Source organism: Mastomys coucha, unplaced genomic scaffold (genome assembly GCF_008632895.1).
Source record: "Mastomys coucha isolate ucsf_1 unplaced genomic scaffold, UCSF_Mcou_1 pScaffold23, whole genome shotgun sequence".
Classification (NCBI taxonomy): Eukaryota; Metazoa; Chordata; class Mammalia; order Rodentia; family Muridae; genus Mastomys; species Mastomys coucha.
In genome coordinates this window covers 110,568,794-110,589,642 of record NW_022196906.1, presented here as the reverse complement: position 1 = coordinate 110,589,642, position 20,849 = coordinate 110,568,794, and the positions used below count along the sequence as shown (strand labels likewise).

Here is a 20,849-nt window from a genome sequence, read left to right as displayed (position 1 = left end):
ATTTCCAGAGTGGTTGTAACAGCTTGCAATCCCACCAGCAATGAAGGAGTGTTCCTCTTTCTCCACAATCTCACCAGCATCGGCTGTTGTGGTGGCCCTGCTGTGTTCATGGAAGAACTCCAACCGAAACCAGAGACTTAGCTCGCTGGGGGTTTGGAGCCTATGTAAATGACTCAAGGACCAGATACCAGCTTCCTGGGAAGCCGTGACTTTGATCCTGCTTCCTGCCTTAAGAATCCTTTGTCTTAGACCCTTAGCTTTGATCCTGCCCGAGTGTCTATTCTCACCTAGTTGTTATATACATACCTGAGTTGCCTCTTGTATAAATATCCCGTTTCACTAAGTAGAGATTGCACCTCGATGAGAACCTCTCCTGGTGCCATGCCTCTTTGTCTCTCTTATCACCCATTTACTTGCAGGACCTCAAGTTCCCGTTCGTGGAGCTCCCACGAGATGAAGTGAAGCTGTGGGCCGGCTTCCTTCAGGCTGTCACCTGAGTTTTTTATTCTAGCCATTCTGACTGGTGTTGAGGTGGAACCTCAGGGTTGTTTTGATTTGCATTTCCCTGATGACTAAAGATGTTGAACATTTCTTTAGGTGCTTCTCAGCCATTCGGTATTCTTCAGTTGAGAATTCTTTGTTTAGCTCTGTACCCCATTTTTAATAGGGTTCTTTGGTTCTTTGGAGTCTAACTTCTTGAGTTCTTTGTATATATTTGATGTTAGCCCTCTATCATATTTAGGATTGGTAAATATCTTTTCCCAATTTGTTCGTTGCTGTTTTGTCCTATTGACAGTGTCCTTTGCCTTACAGAAGCTTTGTAATTTTAAGAGGTCCCATTTGTCAATTCTTGATCTTAGAGCATAAGCTATTGGTGTACAAACCGATTCCAAGAACACATCAAAACGATCATCCATCATGATCAAGTAGGCTTCATCCCAGGGATGCAGGGATGGTTCAATATTCGGAAATCCATCAATCCCTTCGGGATAAAAGTCTTGGAAAGATCAGGAATTCAAGGCCCATACTTAACCATAGTAAAAGCAATATACAGCAAAGCCGTAGCCAACACCAAACTAAATGGAGAGAAACCTGAAGCAATCCCACTAAAATCAGGGACCAGACAAGGCTGCCCACTCTCTCCTACCTATTCAATATTGTACTTGAAGTCTAGCCAGAGCAATTAGATAACAAAAAGAGATCAAAGAGATACAAATTGGAAAGGAAGAAGTCAAATTATCACTATTTGCTGATGATATGATAGTATACTTAAGTGACCCCAAAAATTCCACCAGAGAGCTCCTAAACCTGATAAAGAACTTCAGCAAAGTAGCTGGATATAAAATTAACTTTTTTGTTGAATTTTAACCTCTAGGTTGCACAGTGCTATGCCTTTTCCTCTAGAACAATCAGACTTTCTAAACAAGCTATTGCCATTCTTACTTTTTATTCACCAATTAAATAAAATCCATCAATTTATGTGAGTTTTAAACAAATCCCAGCCTGCTTAGTAATAACCTATATAAATAGTAGGTTAAAAATAATTCTTCATATATTTTCTCCCATCCAAGTACTAACGAGGCCTGACTGCATTAGCCCCTGAGACAAGACAAGGTTAGACATATTCAGAGTGGTTTGACTGTAGACTTTTCATGTATTTTCTAGAAATGACTTTGAATAACAATGGTTTACTGCTTTATTGTCTAACTGGCACGTCCTGTTCTGTGTCCTCTCCCACCTCCTGAAATATAATGAGAAACAGAGATTTACAATAAAATCAGCAAGGGACACAGCAAGATTTTGCAAAATGTTATTAAGCAAATGCTAGTGTTTGCTTTGCTGGCAAATGTTTGACTGTTTTTAAATGACCACCAAATCAATCAAACTGCTTTGTTTCTATCGTTTGGGGTATGTTTCAGCTATATCTACCTTGACTCCATTGATGCGTTAAAACAAAACAAAACAAAACAAACCTTGCCTTGTACTTTTCAGCATTACTTTTGGCATTAGTATCTAAGGCACATGGAACCAGAAAATCAAATGTGACCAAGGAAAACCTCTCAAGGGGAAATTCAGTGATTAGTAATCTCCCTGCTGCAGCTGTGCCTGCATGGACACAGGTTACATCTGTGTGTGCTGACATTGAAAAGAGCGAGGCTTTCTTTTGGTAATTGTAATTCCTCTTCCAGTGGCTGGGCAGATGGGCAGATGTGACCCATGGGGAAATCAGTTTTGTCCTCTCTGTGTATCTCTCCTTCCTCTTTCACCTGCCACTTCCTGCCTTGTGTGTGTGTGTGTGTGTGTGTGTGTGTGTGTGTGTGTGTTCTCATCATCCAACACACATGATCATGGGTGGAAAAAGCAGAGCCACCTGTTTTCCTCTGGATATACTCAGAGCTCCACCATGATCAATCAACTAGTTGTCCCCCAATCCTAAACACAGCCCTCTTCTCAAAGGTTGTAAGAGATGCTGTATTCTGGAACCAAAGATGAGCAGCCTGGGAGAACAGATTCGGGTTGCCTCGAATACCGTAGTATTCGAGTAGTAGCTTCCATGAAGTTTTCATAGTAAGAGAACAAAGGAAGCCATAAATCAAGCCATTTTTCAAATGCATATCTGGAAAGCTCAGGAAGGCAGGTTGCACGAAAGGAGAGAAAGAGAGAAACTATGTTGTAGTCCTCAGATGCTATTCAAAGGTGTCCGCAGCTCTCTGGTTGGTGGAAGCAAGCCATGTGCTAAGTTAATATATGCAAAAGTTTTCAACCGATCACAAGGTCGTAAGGATGTTAGATCAGGCACAGACCAGGCAAGAATTGGCTTTTGGGGGAGCTGTTTGAAGGCTGGAAACACTGTCCTGAAAAACCCTTTACCCACATGAAACTGGATTTGGTGAACTAAATTCCTAAAACATTTGGACCTGATTAACCCCTTCACCCACTTCCTGCTCTAAACAGAAGTTAAGAGAGGATGAGGGCTGCAGGTGCGCATCTCTGAGGTCATGGCTTTCCAGGCCAGTGTCTGATGCTCAGATGTACAGAGAAGACACACATGGAACTATAGCCCCCCCGATTGCTTGCTCGCCCTTTAAATTCGAGGCACTCTGGCTTTGCAGACTTCTTCCCCCCAGCTTTCTGTAAGTTGGTCTGTCCACTTGACTCTCTACGTCTTTGTGGTGGCAAGTCAGACTTCTGCATGGGCTAGAAATCATTTGTTTGTATCTCTTTGCTGTACATCTTATCTGTATTTTTCTATACTTAAAAACTCAAGGCCTATCCCTGATAAATGAATTATATTTATTCATTTCCTATTTCAGTTCATCTGATTAAAAATGCCTTTGGTTCCCTAAATGCCAGCAACTACTTAAGATGCTGTACCATCAAGATGCAAGGGAGCAGAGGAAGTGTGCTTTAGTGAACTGATACTTTCTTGGTTTATGGAAATGACTGGATGTGATAAGCAGTGGAATGTCAAATAATATCAAATTACTACAGTGTCACAAGATCAAAATAAAATCTAGGCCCGTGATTCAGAGACCAGAGGACCAGAGCTGTGGGGACAGCTCTTTGAATAACGAATATTTAAATATTTAAGTATGCAAGTGATAAGAAGAAATCTGTAGGGGGTTGGAAAGTTTAAAACAATCCTGTTAAGTGGAAATGGAAGGACAGGATCTAGGCACAGGCAGATGTGGCAAGTTTGGGAAACAGAGGCTCAGTGGTTAAACCACAAAGCAAGAGGCTGCTGTAACGTAACTATATCTAAGGATAAAATGTGAATGTGGCTCAAAGAGATTAATTCAAAAATCTTTTGGAAAGTCCTGAACTTCAAAGTTTAGGCTTTGTACTGTGGTGTCAATGACAGAATACTTACTGTGTCGTCCTCAGGCCTCTTTGCATGCTAGGTAAGTTCTCTGGCACTGGCTCTAAGCATGCCCAGGGTTCACTAGTCTCCCAGAGGGCCTTGGATTCACACTGGGCAGTTAGGCTTGGAGCTTTCAGTCCTGAGCTGTTTCAGCAGTGAGCACCATAGACGAACAAGACTTTTCTAGACAAACACATCCAGATCTGAATGTGCTACTCTTCCCTACCCCAGAGTCAAGGACAGTAACTTGGAAACACCCAGAGGACCTGTCTTCAAGACGGGTTACCCCGATGACAGCCTGTCTCGCCGGACTCTATGTGCAGATGGCTTTCTTAGAAGATATCAAGCCGTTTTTGTTTTACTTTTGGCCTAGAGATAGAGTTAGATCTGAATGCACGTAGTGAAGAGTGTTGCACCCTCTTAAGCAACACATCTTTACTCAGGAATTCTGAGGGAGAGAAATACTTTCTGCATTGACTCAGAAAAAAATCCATTTTTTTTTCTTGACTGCTTTTTGAAATATACATTTTCTGTGTGTTTTTTTTTTATTTCTCTATCATTGATCAAGGCGATGGACGTAGGTTGAGCGCATTATTCATTTCTCTGTTGAGGAGATGAAGATGAACAGTAGTTCCCGGAACTGTGGGCAGAGTCATGGGAGCTAACACCTTGATAGGGAGATGCAAGACAGGCTGACCTCCAGGAAGCTCTTGCCACCTGCAGGTCGCAGGGACAAGCAGAGGCCAAACGCCTGAGACACAGAACTGAAACAGGCAGAAAATAAGGAAGAATCACTCAGATTCCTTCTCTATTAAAAACGGAATATTGGGCGGGGCAGCCGTGTGTCATGGTGTGTGTGGAGGTCAGAAGACAGCTCTCCAGGAAGTGGTTCCTTCCTCCCCCTTGTCAGGCAGCCTCTCTCCCTTGTTTCTGTTGCTCTTCCTACTCAGGGCAGGTGACTCATGTGTTTCAAGGTAGTTCTCCTCTTTTCTCAGAAGTTCAAGGTCATCATTACTGGCATGGTGAGTCTTAAATAAGCAGGCGTAAAAGTCAAGAAACTGACCGTTATCTTGTCAGGAAGAGCTCCAGGTAACCGGCACTCTTCTTGTCCGAGGATCTAATCCAAGACCCTGTTCAACTCTGCAGTTGTACCTCTTCTACCTGCTCGGGTCTGTGACAGGTCCTCTGGCTTTTTTAATTAGTTAATTAATTAACTAATTAATTAATTAATTTTAGTCTTCTCGAATAGCCCTGCATCTAAGGTCTAGAGAATCTCTCTGTATCTGAAATTGCCTGATGAGCTCTCCATGACTGAACCTGCAACGCCAGTGGACTTTTGAGAACGACACCCATGAGGTGAAGGGCCTTTCTTGTCATCCCATGTCCGGGTTTATCAATAGAACCATCTAAGAACATCTCTCCAGTTAGGAATCTATAGGATAAAGACAGAAGGGAGCCTGAGCAAGATGAGATGAATCAGCCTAGGAGCTCAGAAGGGATGCAGGGTCAGCGTTAATCCTCAACTTAACATAGAATCACCCAGAAAGAGAATCTCAATGAGGGGTTTCATACATCAGCTTGGCCTGTGGCCATGTCTGTGGTGATTGCCTTAATTAAGTTGACGGCTCTGAAAGGCACGGCCTATGATGGGCAGCACAACGCCTTACGATCAGATTCTAAACTGTTGGAGAGTGGAAAACCTGAGCTGAACACAGGCAAGCAAGGGAGCATGCGCTAAAGCATTTCCCTCCGATTAAAGCAAGGGAGCATGCGTGCATGCATTTCCCTCCAATTGACTGCATATGAGGCATCACTGAAGCTCCTGCCCTGACCTCCTCACAATGATGGATTGGATGTAACCTTGAAATTTAAGCTGAAATAAACCCCTTTGTCCCCTAAATTGCTTTTTTTTTTTTGGTCAGGGTATTTTATCACTGCAACAGAAATGAAACTCAGACAGATGGCAAGGCTGACGACAGTGGTCTGTCTTCTCTAAAACCTCTCAATCGAGACGGGAGGAACAGCTTCTCGTCCAGGTCATCTGCTAACCAGTCTTCAGGGGGGACTCCTATAGCATTCACATGCTGATTTTTTAAAAATCTCTGTAATGGAGAAAATGATATCTGAGACAATTTCTAACTCTTTAGTACTGTGGTGCTTTATTTATTTAACCTTTTCCTTACTGTGTGAAAATGCACATAATGTCTTTTGATCAAATCCATGCCAATCCTGCCCAGCCCTGTAATTCGTCCCATGCAATCTCCGCGTTTTTTCTCCAAATTCCATGTATTCTCTGCCCCCTCCCTTTAAACTCACTGAGTGCAGCTGATGCTGCTTGCAAGCACGTGGCTTGAGCATGGGCATCCTCTTGAGGGCCACATCCCTAAAGAAAACCGACTTAAGAATGGGATTCTGAGCTTGTCCGGGCATGTGGCTCACTGGTAAAACCTTTTCTTAGCATGTCTGATGCCCCATGCTTTATCCCCAGCATCCTTAAACCAGATAGCTTTCAAGGCCAAGATGCCCACAGCCCTATTGCTGAGAGGAATGAGGTGTAAATGCTGAACCACTAAGATCTGGAGTGTGCAGAGGGAACTAACAGAGTTTGCTTTACTGTTTGGTATTTGTCCTAAGAATGGCGAGAGACTAGCTGGAAGAGAGCACATTGCCAGTCAGCCTAGCCTATTAGTGCGTAGACTCTGTCTCTACGAAAAGATAGATGGTGCCTGAGGAATGTCACTTGATGACTAACCTCTACCACATGAGTGTCATGAGTGCACATGTGCAAACACACACACACACACACACACACACACACACACACACACACACAGAGGCACAAACCTAAAACAGATTGATTTTAATTTCTCCTTGTCCTGGAAACTCACTATTGCCCTCTATGCTACAATGGGATAAGAAGCAAATGACGTCATTTAATTTTGAAATGCCAAGAAAAGCACACATTTTAGCCATTAAAATTCCTCTGATAGCTTTGACGCTTTGCGTAAATCTTACCAAAATGAGGATGTTTGTCTTCTAAAGTTGGATGCTCCAAGTTACCAATAGTTTATCCAGTGCCTGTGATTGCAAAACCCCAAACATTTCACAAGAGCGGAAAACTCTAATTAAGCATAGCACGTGACGATGGAGTGGATTTGTTTTTAAATCCATGGCTTATAATGCTTAGAGCTTTCAGATCTTGACCTGAGAGTACTCTGTTGAGGTGAGAGAGTTAAGCTGAGCATGGGTTTCCACAAGACGTTCTGCCTCTGTGTGTCAAGCCTGATCCAGAACGTTCTGGAGTGCTGGATCAGGTTTGTGTGTTTGTGGGAATTATATGAGCTATAAAATCAGTTTCCCTCTGCAGTAGTGGTTGTTTAGAAGAGGAAGAGGAGGCAGAAGACTTATGAAGAGGAGGAGAAAGAAGAGGAGGAGGGAAGGTGGGTAGAGAGAAGGAAGAGGACGAGGAGGGAGAGGCAGCTGTAGCCGCCACAGAATCCTTTAGTGTGTTTCAAATGACTGAAGCCAGCAGTTGTAAGTCATAAGACAAGAAACAGAACCTTGAATGTGAGTTTCCATTCAAACAGACCTAAGAAGACCCCTGAAGCATTACACAGTGCTTGGTGCCTCCTAAAAGCCTGGTTAATGCGTGGTCCGGTGAATGGTTGGCCCTACCCGGGAGCTGTTCTGCAGGGCCCAGAGGGGCTCAGCCACTTTGTAGAAGAATGGAGGCACTGTGCTGAGTCAGGATGGCTGGAAGGGGCTTGCAAAGGCAGCTGCTTCCAGTGGGGACTTGAGAACACTCCTGTCAGCTTCAAGCCTTGCATGGGCCAGATTTCAGAGAGCTGCAGCTGGCAGCCTTGCAGAGCACTTAATTGTGAAACTTGAGAAGAAAATAGGCATGTTCTGGCTAATATGGGTATTCACCTACAGGTCTCACTTTTCTTCCATGTCCAGAACATTGCCCCCGCCCCTCTGGCAGCTCTTGGAGGCCCCATGCCATTGTTGCTGGGGCAGCTTTGCCACGCTCAGGTGTGGCCTCATGTATCCAAAAGAAATTGTCACTGCTGAGTGATACAATGTAGCATGCTTTGATGCTGCCTGCTGGCAGCCACAGAAAAGTCTTTTGTTGCATTCACTCTCTCAAAGAGTCTCTAATGGTTCACAGCAGACATCTACTTAGTTAGATCTGAATGAACCCAAAGTGAGCCATCTCCACTGCTACTGTTGTGTTCCTAGAAAGAGCCCCTCATCAGGCCCACCACGGCTATAAAATGGCTTTAAGAAAAGATGATCCTATTTAGAACCCAGAAGGGAGACTTGAAACTTTCAAACCAGAGTAAAAATAGGCTGGCTATGCACATGGAGTGGATAGCAGCCCATTTTCTTTTTAGCTTGTTCTGTATTCCCCAAATCAGCAATTACACATTGTAACCTTCAGCTATGTTTGGTCTTCGTTTAGAATTATATGTCATTTTAGGACAAAGAGAAAGGATTTGATTTGTGGGGGTTTGCAAGCAACATTTAGTCTCCTTTGTCTGTTATCTGAGTGAGCTCAGTGAGAGACTTAACAGAGAAGGGACTCTCAAGGCCTCACGCCTTCTGTCTTTAACTCCAAGAATGAAATTCCCTTAATATACCATCTGTGGGAGTTAAGGGCCCCCGTTTCCTCTCCCATTCATGTCTCTACCCAGGAAGAATCTTTTCCTCAAAGAGGTAATGGAGTAGATCTCGTGTGGGAAGATAGGGAAACAGAATTAGAATTCTTTTGTTCCTAGAAAAGGAAGTTCCCTACTTATAAAAAAAAGGCTTATAGAAACAGGAAGCATATAGTTTGAGGGTTCTTATCATTAAATAATGAATAAACTTTTCTCTTTCTCTGTATTTATGTATATATTTAAATTCATATATTTGTTATATTTAAATTTTCATTTATGGAGTTGGAGAGATGAGTCTGTAATTAAGAGCATGTACTGCTCTTCCAGAGAGCATGAGTTCAGTTCCCAGCACCTACCTGGTGGCTCATAGCCACCTGTAACTCCAGCTCTGGGGGAATCTGACTCTCATCAATGTGACCTGCTTCTTAGGGCCATATCATCCCTTCAGTCATTCAGTCATTTGGTGAACATCTTCTGAGTGCTTTCAACTGCCAAGAGGCCTCCTGTGTAGAAGGAAGAAAATGTCTGAGACTATTTCCATGACATCCACATAGGCAGCACTACACAGTTGAAACATGGAGCATGGGTAACCTTAGAGTGTCCTACCAGTCCCTGACAGTAGCTATGACAACGGATGATAGTCCATGGACATACATCCAAGCAAACTTGTCCATCTCTTTCTTGGCTCCCCTTTCTTGCTTATTCTTTATAAGAACAACTTGACAAAAGTCTATAATCTCATGTTCACCTCCCCATACTTTTCTCCCCCTAGAATGGAGTCTACGGAAAAATGTGAAGTGGTAATTCAACATTTTAATGGAAAATATCTGAAAACTCCACCAGGCATCCCAGGTAAGAAATTCCATTAGAAATCACTAAAAAGCGCCACACCTATGGCTACCATTGAATCATTTATGTGCTGTTGGGTGCTGGACAGGAGGGGAGGCTGTTGCAAACCTGCACTCATTTCTTTTTTCAAATCTGCATGTGTTGTGTAGAGTGTGTGATGTATGCACACGTGTATGTGAGTGCACATGTCCATACACTCACATGATAAGGCTAAAGGAGAACAAGGGGTATCTTCCTTACCGTTCTCTTTATTCTCCTGAGACACTGTTTCTCACTGAATCTCAAGCTCACTGTTTTGATTCTACTGTTGGCCAGTGAGCTCCAGGGATGCACTTGTCTCCACCCCCTAGTGCATAACCACGCCTAGCATTTACTCTCATAAATGTGTGTGTTTAAACACAATTTAATGACTCATTCCCAGACTTTCTTGATGATCCTTCATTGGCCCGTGTTTAAATCTGTGCTGCTGATTCCAGGAAGTGGATTAGAAGAAAAACAGCAAAGCGCAAGTGCACTTGAGATGAGGGATGCTTGTGACTCTCAACATGAGCGCTGACTCCTTCAGCTGCCATTTATTAAGTGGCTATGCAGCGATATTCATAGTAGAGTCGAAGAGCACATTCTGGACCCCAAATAGCACTTTCCACTTATAAGAATAATGTGCAAAGACAAGCAAGCATTTAGAAACTTTTATGGCAATTTGACAGCCATGAAACCTGAGTACAAAAAAAAATCATATTTTACAATAATATAAGTGACACTTTGAGAAATTATTAAAGGCTGCAGTCTATACTATCCAAAGCATTTTATATTTTCCCGGGGCAGATATCTTAAGATTTTTATATGCACTGTAAAAAGATACCACTTCATGTTATTAAGAGTTACATTTAACATAAAAAATAAAATATATCATGTCTGTCAGAATTATGAACACTGTAACTTGGCTTAATCTGGTAGGATGCAAGAAAGGAAGGTATTTGATGTTGGACGATCATGAGGCCTAGGCATGGTGGTTCATGCCTGTCATCCCAGCACTTGGAAAGTGGAGGCAGGGGCATCAGAAGTTCAAGATCATCTTCAGCTACAGAGAGACTTTAAGGACAGCCTGGGCTACTTGATACCCTTTGTCAAATATAGTACTGCATATTAATACACCAAAACTTAGGGCTCAGTAATGTGCTATAATGGGAAAACTAGAGCATATGAGGAACTTTCTAATGACTCTTAGTTACTTTATCGCTCTTTGACAATGGACTGTCTCAGTGGGAATGAGTACATATATGTTACATATATGTACATGCATACATATGTATATTAATTTATATTCTGGGTTTCAACGTCCCTCAGAGGGTTTGGAAATTTGTGTTCTAAATTCTGTAAAACAGAGTGATGTCATATAGAGAAGAAAATGTGAGCAAAAGGAGAGATATTTTGGTGGAGTAGATGGGGCTTTTGTCTTGGTTTGGTCTTGTTGGAGAATGAGGGAAAAACAGAAAGATCCTTCCTGAAGATATTTGAATGATGCAGAAGATGCAAAAGGCAGACCATTGGTTAATCTGTGTGTGCATGCGTGCGTGCGTGTGTGTGTGTGTGTGTGTGTGTGTGTGTGTGTGTGTGTGTGTGTGTATGTGGCAAATCCTGTGCCTTGACTTGGTTAGCTTCCATGCAGAACACCCCCTGGGAAATGACTACGTCACAATCCACTTGGAGACATATGGTGTTGTTAAGAAAGGCAGTAACAGTTTTCGTCTCGGCATGGAAGCTGTCTTTGCATTTTAGGAGAAATACTGTGGGCTTTTTTTTTTCCCTTTTAATATAAATAGACATCTTAAGAATTCTGCCCAGAACTGTCATTGAATAGAGGAGGCCTGTGTGTGTGAGTGTGTGTGTATGTGTATGCAGTGTGTATGTGGCGGGGGGGGGGCATGTGTGCATTTGTGTGGTGTTATTTTTGAAACAGAGTCTCCTGCTGCAATTGGGTGAGATTAGCTGGCTAATGTCTCCAGGGATCTGCCTCTCTCCCCCTTTCCAGAGCTAGGCATACAGACAGACACACACTGCCACACAGGGCTTTTCCATGCATACTGGGAGTCTGGCCTCAGGTCCTTGTACTTGCATGGCGAGCTCTTTACTGACTGAGCCATCTTCTCAGCCTCTCCGTTTTCCTCACCTTAATTCCAGTTTACCCAACAGATGTCTGTGTATACCAAAGGTATTGAAGTAGGTGTGAATCACATGATTCTGTTAAAAGGTTAAACAATGGAGACATGATCATTAATTAAATTTTGAGCATAGATTTTAACATTATAGGGCTCTTCCTTTGAGAATTCAAAGGCATGCTAAAATCCATCTTCACCTGACAAGTTTGGAAATATTTTGTTTGGTTTTCCCCAAATGATCAGGTAATTAAAACGATTTAATGCTAAGAAAGTTCCTGCAGATCCCTAAATGTCTCAGTACCTTTCCTATGTACCCAGGCAGAGATAAGCACCTTCTTAATATCATAGCTACACCCAATGGAGGCATGGTGCATAGCAAGACTTTGCTCCTGAGTTTTCAGCCCCTTGTTATCTCATTGGAGCAAGAAAAACCAACAGCTCGGTTCAGTTACGAAATACTTAGAGATGGAACTTTATGCTCAGAGGCCTTCTCTCGGTTCAAGAGAAATATGCTATGCTCATCAATGGAAGTTCATAAATTTGCCTTTATTTATACACAGTTCTAGAAGTCAAATAGAATTTAATAAAAACTTCAAACACTAACTGAAGGTGTTAAATCTTAGATATCTAAATCTGATGGGAAATACAAGAGAACCTTGCATGAAATGGGTTTTGGGATGGCACAATAGAAAAGTGTCTCCACAGGACACATTGTGGAAGCCATGGCAGGGGGGAGAAGGTTGGGCATATGGTGCCAACTCAGACTAATAATTATAGCTTTATGTTGATACATTTGAAATATTGTTTTCAGAACTCACATTGTTATATCCTGTGTGTGCACATGTGTGTGTGCATACATGTGTGCACACATGAGTGCTGCTGCCTTCAGGCCATGGTGAGCGTGGAGAGGTTAGCACACTGTCTCTGTGATCAAGCCTTCCTTGTCCTCCATCTTGTTTAAGACAGGCTCTCTTGTTTGTGGCTGTGTGCTCTAGACTAGCTAGTCTACAAGGTTCCGCCTTGTCCCCACCTCCCATCATGTTGTAGACAAACTGTGACCACAGGCACTCATGTCACTATTCTGTCTTCACATGAGTTCTGGGGTTTTGAACTTGGGTCCTCATGCTTGCATGGTAAGCTCTTTAGAATGAGCCTGATAGCCCAGAAACTCATCAAGTTTTCTCTTCCCTTACAAAGACAAAGTGTTCAAGGTTACTAGGAGCTCTTCTATATAGCAGGACAGCCTCAGATCCACCAGTGATATGAATAATGGCACAGAGACCTATTACTATTTTCAACCTTAGGCCTTTCAACTTGAGCCTACTCTAACCTAACTGATCCTGGCACTGTGTCCCAGCACAGGGTCAGGTCTCCCCCTCTGCTCCTTTTGTGTCTGCTGGCTGAATCTCTGCCCCTTGGTTCATCTTCCAGAATCCCTGCCTCTGCCCAGAAGTTCTGCCTTCCACTTTCTGCCTGGCTATTGGCTGTCAGAACTTATTAAAGCCAATGAGACACAATCCTGGGCTACCTTAGGCAGGTGAGGAAGGAACAGAGACTCACAAAATAAGAGACTGGTGACAGGCCTTCTGCCAGTGCAGACTTAGCAACTGAATATACAGAGACCTTCACATAGTGTATCCCAAGATGTATAGCACAGGTAAGAGAGTCTTTTATAGTGCTTTTTGTTTGTTTGTTTGTTTGTTTGTTTTTCTTTTTATGAAAGACTATAGGGGTTTGCAGCCCCATAGGAAGAACAAAAATATGAACCATCCAATACCCCCAGAGCTCCCAGGGACTAAACCATCAACCAAAGAGTACACATTGAGGTACCCATGGCTCCAGCTGCACATGTAGCAGAGGATGGCCTTGTCAGTCATCAATGGGAGGAGAGGCCCTTGGCCCTGTGAAGGCTCTATGCCCCAGTGTAGGGGAATGCCAGGGCCAGGAAACAAGAGTGGGTGGGTTGGTGAGCAGGGGGAGGGGGAGGGGATAGGGAGTTTGCTGAGGGGAAACCAGAAAAGGGGGATAACATTCGAAATGTAAATAAAGAAAATATCTAATAAAAAAAATCTCAAAAAAATGTTACTTTGATTTATGTATGTGTACTTGCTAATCTCTCCCTCTCTCTCTCTCTCTCTCTCTCTCTCTCTCTCTCTCTCTCTCTCTCTCTCTCTCTCTGTGTGTGTGTGTGTGTGTGTGTGTGTGTGTGCTGGAAGCCAGGGAAGTTGTTGTTTCCCTTAGAATGGGAGTTACAAGGAGCTGTGAGCCAACGTGAGTGTGAGGGTCTGCACTTACTTCCTTTGGAAGAACCACTGAGCATCTGTCTGGCCTGTTTCCTTTGTTCTTTCTCTAATTAACCAGTTTTCTAACTCTTCTTACTAGAATATTTGAGAAAGCCTGTCCTTCTGGTGGACACACTAGTAATTTTTTAAACTGACATTAACTGATTGGCCCTACTTGAAACAAAAATAGGGGTGAGTGCGATCAAAACTCACTGTACAGAATTAATAGAGAACTAATAATAGATGTGCAGTTCAAAAGAAATTGATGACTCTACTCTCCTGCATTAGCACAATTCAGTGTGTTTGGAGTCAGAAGTCTGTGGCTTTGTGGAAGTGCACAGGGATGATTCCGATGCAGCGATATTTAAATCTATGTGTGAGGAAGCCAAGGTCATGCATGACCGCCCAAGCTCACTGTGTCCTAACCAGCCTGTGGCTACTCTCAGATGTCAGCTCCCCCATCATCCTGTCTCACTCTGTGTGAGCACAGAGCAGTCACATCACTCCCTTCTCCTTCTGAGGGTAAATTGGGGACATGCACACACAAACTGCTGAGCACACATGGCATTTCCGCTCTGTGACCCTTAGCAATGCGGATGACCCTCATAGGATCATTGGCGTGGCTAATTGCTGTGTCTAGGCAATCATGACCCCTGTGGTGCCATTCCTACAAAGCAACAGGGAAAATAATGGCTTGAATATCAAGCCTTGGCGTGGCTATACATTTCAAATTCAGAGCCAGTGCTGCTGAGGACCTTTGAAAGGATACCATTTAATGTTGATCTCATTTATGTAGCCAACACCATTTGTGCTTTGGTTATTGTATGAATAATTTGCTCATTAAATATCAATTACATTGTTGTTATGTTTCTCTTTGTAACACACAACAGTGAAATTTTGATGAGAATGAAGTTGACACTAACTTTTGATCACCCAGCTTTCTATGCAGCTAGGGTCTTCCCATTGATTCACAAAAAGTCTAATGTGTATGAGTATATCGTGTATCAGTCCATTCATACCTATTTAGATAATCCCCAAATGGCTCAAATGTATCAGGAAAAAAGAAGAAGGAATGGGGGTGGGGAAGCAGATAGATGATAGATATGTATAGATAGATATGTGTAGTGATAAATGATAGATAAATAGATAGATAGATAGATAGATAGATAGATATAGGTGATATATAGATAGATACATAGATAAGTGGATAGATGTTAGATAGGTAGGTACATAGGTAGGTAGGTAGATAGATAGATAGATAGATAGATAGATAGATAGATAGATAGATATGTAGACAGTTGCTTGGTAGATGATAGACAGGCAGATAGCTAATAGATATAAATCTAGGTAGATGGATAGATAGATGATAGAACCTTAGGAGACCTGGCCAAGGAATCTAAAAACTGATCGAACATTATTGTTACCACTAACACTGGAAGGTGAGGCCAGCCTCTGTGTTGAACAGGGCTAGCGTTTGAGCATCACATCACATCAGTACTATTAGCAGAAAGAGATCCTGCAATATACACTCCTTCCCCTAAAGAGCAAAGATAACAGTGTTCCATAAATGTGGCATGTCCTATGTATCAATCTTGATGTTTCCTGGACAAAATAAATGCTCATTAATTGCTTTCCTGCCTCACCCCAGACATGTCTATGTCTTGTAATGAATTACACAGCTATGTTGGACAGCCCCAAAGCATTTCATTTTCAATGAACTAGCAAAAGCAAAGCAAAGTTCCCAGATACTTCAGGGCTGTGTAGGACATGAACTCGAAAGGATCACTTTGAAAGAGGCCCTGGAGCAGTGCTGACCCACAGTGTGGAAAGGCTTCCACATGTAAGGATACATATTGATGAGCACAACCTACATACTGCATTGTAAGAAAATAAATCATGTCCCGCTCTCAGATGAGACTTCTGCTTGTGAACACATATTTATGTCGGCAAAGCTGTCTTTTCAGAGATAATAGAGTAATCCAGTTCTGTCGTTAAGATTTTCTTATTCTTAGATAATTGCTCCTAATCCCAACTGAACTCCAGGAAACCCAGGAGAGTCACAAGAGCTTGCTGTGTTATAGAATGCTTCCCATTTTAACAGGTTTTGTCAGCAACAGCAATTTGGACCATCTAAGAACCAGAGAAATCCTATTTTCTGTGACATAAAACTTGTTTATCCTTTATCTTTCTGATGTGTTGGTATAGTAAATTGTTTTGTTGTTCTTAGAACAAGTAACAATATGTCAGTTATGAATATATATAAACAATTCATGAGAGTGTCCGAGAAAATTTTCTAAGAGTGGCTTTTTATCATTAAAAGGAAATAATGGACTGGTGATATGGTTTACTGGGCAAAGGCATTTACTGACAAGCCTATGGATTTGATCATCAGGAGTTTACACTCACACAAATACACACACACACACACACACACACACAAACACACACACAAACACACTCACAGATACTAAGTATAATCCAACTAAGTTAAGTATTTGTTTAAATTTAGCACTCCCCTCAAAACAAAGCAAATAGCAACAGCATATTTGAGTGCAATGCACATTAAAATACAAAGTTTCAAATATGAATCGTGAACAATCACCCTAGGAATGCTTGTGATTCAGAGGTTCTGTGGACCAACAGTATCAGTCTTCCTTTGTGCCTCATTCTAAGTCCAGACGTAGTACTCTAGCCAAGAAGTATTAGGCTATGTGGTTGGCAAAAATACAACCATATTGCAGTGCTCACATGCCACATTGCATTGTGGAAGAAAACCTCATATAGGGGTGGCAAGATGGCTCAGTGGGTAAAGATGCTTGCCACCAATCCTGACAACTGAAGCTCAATCTCTAGAACCCACACAGTAGAAGTTAAGACCAACCTCTGAAGACTACCCTCCATTCAAAGCATCATGGCACACACATGTACACACGTACGTGCACACACACATACATGCACAGACATGTGCACACATGCATGCATGCACACACACTCAAAGTCCATTCGTAAATGAAAATAAAACTCATATGTAAAACAGACATTGTAAAACATTCAACCCAACTGGGTATTAATTTTAATTTCAGATAGTAAGTGGGCTTTAGAAATACTTAAGAGGAGTTGTTTTTATGTTCTTTCATTTTTTTTCTTTAACTTTTTTTAAAATTTGCATCAGTATCTGTGCACCCAGTGACTGTGGAAGTGAGAAGAGGGTATTAGATCCCCTACAAATGGAGTTACAGATGTTTGTGGCTGATATGTAGGTGATAGAAAGTGAGCCTGCATCCTCTGCAGAAGCACCCAGTACTCTTAAGCACTGAGCCATCTCTCCACCCCTTAAATCTTTTATTCTTTTCTTTTGAGATGAAGTCTTACATTGCTCTGGCTGGCTGCTGGTCTGGAACTCATTACAGAGCCATTACAGAGTGAGTGATTCTTTTGTTCTTGCCTCTGAACGCTGAGATTACAAATGTCGGCAGAGCTGGGACTGGAACCCAGGGGTTTATGTTCACTTGGAAAACACTTAAGAACTAATTTTCATGAGAATTCTCATATTTAGTGTTGACAGTGCTTTCTAGATTATTTCTATGTATTCAATACATGGTAGGTTTGTAGAAAAGAAGTTAAATTATGTTGTTGAATATCAAAAAGCAACCAGATAACTTCATGGTCATTGGTGTCTTCGGTTCTGTATGGCTTGGCGATTGACTTGGCCCATTCTTTCTTAGCCCTCTATGGATCATACTTAACTTAGCAATGGTAAACATGTAATTGGTAGCTGATTTAAAATATGAAAGAAAAAGACAAGGGTAATACAATTGCAAAATGGATAATATGTTAGATAGGAAAAGGCATGAATTTATCTAGAAGGGACCACAGAGGAAATGAAAAGCAGAATCCTATGCCTCATTCTCATCCCCTTCTGTCATTTACACTTTTAGTTACAGGTGACAATGCCCATTCTCTAGTCCTCTCATCTCACCACATATACACACTTAGTTTCTCCAGTTCACCACCTCAGAATAAAATTGACCAGGCCTTGCTCAACAAACTCAGGCCTTATACAAACCCAGGACAGTTGCCCACTGGGATAGCCCTATACTAGTGGGATGACAGGAGAACCTCACACATACTAAACAGGGACTGTGGCATTAAACAGTATACCCAATATTATTTTACTTTTTCACTTTGAGACATCATCCCATGAAGTTACCCAGATTAACTTTGAACTTACTCTGTAGTTCGGGCTGCCCTTGAATTTATGCAACTTAATGAAAATAGATTTGTTTCAACTGGCAGTTCCAGGACACAGTCCGTCATGAATGGGAAGTCGGTTGAGGTGGCAGAAGTTTGAAGCAGCAGCTCATATCACATCCACAGTCAAGAAGCAGAGAGTGGTACATGCTACAGCTCAGTTCACTTTTCCACTCACACAGTCCAGGATCCCAGCCAGGGAATGGTGCCACCCATAGTGGACATCCTTTCCCACCTCCATTAATACTCAGATAATCCCCCATAGGCATGCCCAGAGGCCCCTATCCCAGGCCATTCTAGATTCTGCCACACAACACTAACCATCGTACCTTACTACACCACTCTTCCACTCTGTCTCAGCTTTCCTGTTAGCTGGGATTTGAGGCTTGGAACGCTAGGCTCAGAAAAACAAAGCAAAGCAAAAGGAGTATCTCAAGAAACACACAGAAGTTCCTTGGCCTATATTTTTGTGTCTTGGCTCAATGCCTTGCTTTTCTTTGCCAGAAGAATGCTACAGTGCTTATTATCAATAAGTTGTAATGTTATCATATATAAATTTTAGCTGCTATAAAACTGTCAAAATTCTAGTGACCATATGTACACAAGTAGCATCAGACTACATGTGAGCTTGGGTTATCACATGAGGTTGGGACAGAGAAGCATATGAGAATCTCATACTCATCTCTGTAATCATGCCCTCCTTCATTGCTTACTTCCAAAATAGTAACTACGTTTAGGTTTGTGCACATTTCTGAATTGAAGGTTTGGCAATAAAACCATCCCAAATCAACAGTAAATTGTTAATTTGTTTCTAAGACAGTGTTGCGTTTTGCCTCCTGTCAGTGCCTCTAATGAGTAAGCTATTTAGTGTCTGCCCAAGGATGGCTGATTAGCAAGCAAAGAGAGTTGAGTGGCTTAAGACCAATTAAGGCACAAGCCAGGGAAAGCAAACTGAGTAATTAAGTGCTTGGTGCACTTCTAAATATACTATTTCATTTAGTAGATTTCATTTAAAACCAATTCTAACCCATTCCTGAATAAATGGTTAGTGTTCTGAATTAAATATATTCTGCTCTTTCCCAGCAACTGTCAAGAAGCCTGCCATATACCCAACTCATTATTTAAGATCTCTCTTTCCTTTTTTTAACAATGAAGTCTTCAAAGACAATGCTTTAAGAAGACTGTGAATGGGAACACTCATTAGGCAGGCTCCGCACCAGTCCTCATTTGGTATCTTATTATCTACCTCTTCTGACTTCTCGTGTCTTTAAGGCCATGATTGATGGATCAATTATTTTACTATTATTTTAGACTTTTCCCATTCAAAACCAGAAATGTCCAACCAGAAAGGAGTATACTTGTGTTTTATCTTCTGGCTTTATGTCTTTCAAAGCCATCTTTGTCCTACAGGTTGTCAATTATATCTGTAAAAAAGTTTACATTTATCTCTCCCTTTTTCCTCTTTTTTTTAAGAGCTATTTTATTTTTATTCAGTGTATGTGTGTCTGTCTGTTTGTAAGTGCCCAAAAAGACTGTAAGGGAGGTGTGTGCTTCCAATCACTGAGCCACTTCTCCAGCCTCCTTCGCCTTTTTTTCTTTAAATAATTATGCCCCAAACCCTAGGAATACAGGTCCTACACTTTGCTGTTTGGTTCAGGCATTAAACCCAATGCTCAGAATGCAGCAATAACGTAATTATGTGTTGATTGATTAAATAACTAATTTGTTAATATCCAGTCCTGGTGGGCAGGACCCAAAGAACTCTTGATCCTACTTCCCAGAATTTTAAATATGTTGTTTATATGCAAAATAGGAATTAAGATTACTGATAAAGCAGACTCAAATTAGAAAAATGAAGCCAGTGGCACTCTTAAAATTTGAAAAGATGAGGGAGAAGCGGGGTAGAGAACCAGAACCACCACTGTTTGTCTTGACTGTGGAGGAAGGCAGTGGTCATTGGAACTGAAATGGCAAGGAATTAGATCTCCCTTCAAGCCTCCAGGAATAAACTCAGTGCCATGGATACACTGAGCCTGGCTCACTGGACCTACGTGTTACCCACAGACCTGTCAGAGACAACTCTAAGCTCTTGACAATGTGTTATGACACAGACAGACATCACACACATTTGTTTAGGAGGGAAAGCTCATACATTAGCTTAGGACTTGTTTTAAATGAACTTCACCCAAGCAATGGTATGTTTTCTGACAACTGTGGAAGAGGTCACTCTTTTTTCCTCCTCTCTGCCTTTCCTATGTGGTACCAAGCCCATATTTATATGTCAAACAAGAAAAAAATCTTATCCATTATTTTAATCTAGTTTCTTTATGTCTTTCCAGTCAGTTAAGAGAAGACTATGGAACTGAAAAGAAAGTGCTCACACAGAGAGGTGTTTTAGACTCAGAACACTTTACTTTCTGTAATTATGTATTTTAGATTAGCTTACAAAGTAATAGCTTTGTAGAAGGCATTGTCATACATTCTCAGTTTCCCTTAACCTACCGCCATGCCACCCCATCCCTATTCCCACTTAAATCTTTAATGCTTGACTTCCCATCCTGTGTTCTTTCCCACTATGAGAACAAACTATTATTTTACCCCCCAAAATAATGTACCTATCTGAGAGCATAAACTATGTCAGGAAAAGTATTCCAATTAATTCATGCCAATAGGTTTCTCTTAGGCTTCAACTTCAGCACCACCTTCGATAATTCCCTACACAGATTTCACCTCACACCAGTCAGAGTGGCTAGGATAAAAAACTCAGGTGACAGCAGATGCTGGAGAG

The 20,849-nt window shown here is 41.8% G+C and overlaps 1 protein-coding gene and 1 long non-coding RNA gene across 15 annotated transcripts in view; one reads left to right on the top strand and one right to left on the bottom strand.

Moving 5' to 3' along the window:
* Positions 1-20,849, top strand: part of Rbms3 (RNA binding motif single stranded interacting protein 3) — a 1,349,634-nt gene that overhangs the window by 1,099,937 nt on the left and 228,848 nt on the right. For all 14 annotated transcript variants that reach the window (XM_031343072.1, XM_031343074.1, XM_031343069.1 and 11 more), the window contains one exon: positions 9,293-9,372. In XM_031343072.1, coding sequence (XP_031198932.1) covers positions 9,293-9,372 — 80 coding nt within the window. The remainder of the gene's footprint in view (positions 1-9,292; positions 9,373-20,849) is intronic.
* Positions 1,434-5,518, bottom strand: LOC116071948. The gene is made up of 2 exons (XR_004111247.1): positions 3,872-5,518; positions 1,434-1,741 (listed from the first exon to the last, which is right to left on the bottom strand). It is a non-coding gene; the product is annotated as an uncharacterized LOC116071948 (long non-coding RNA).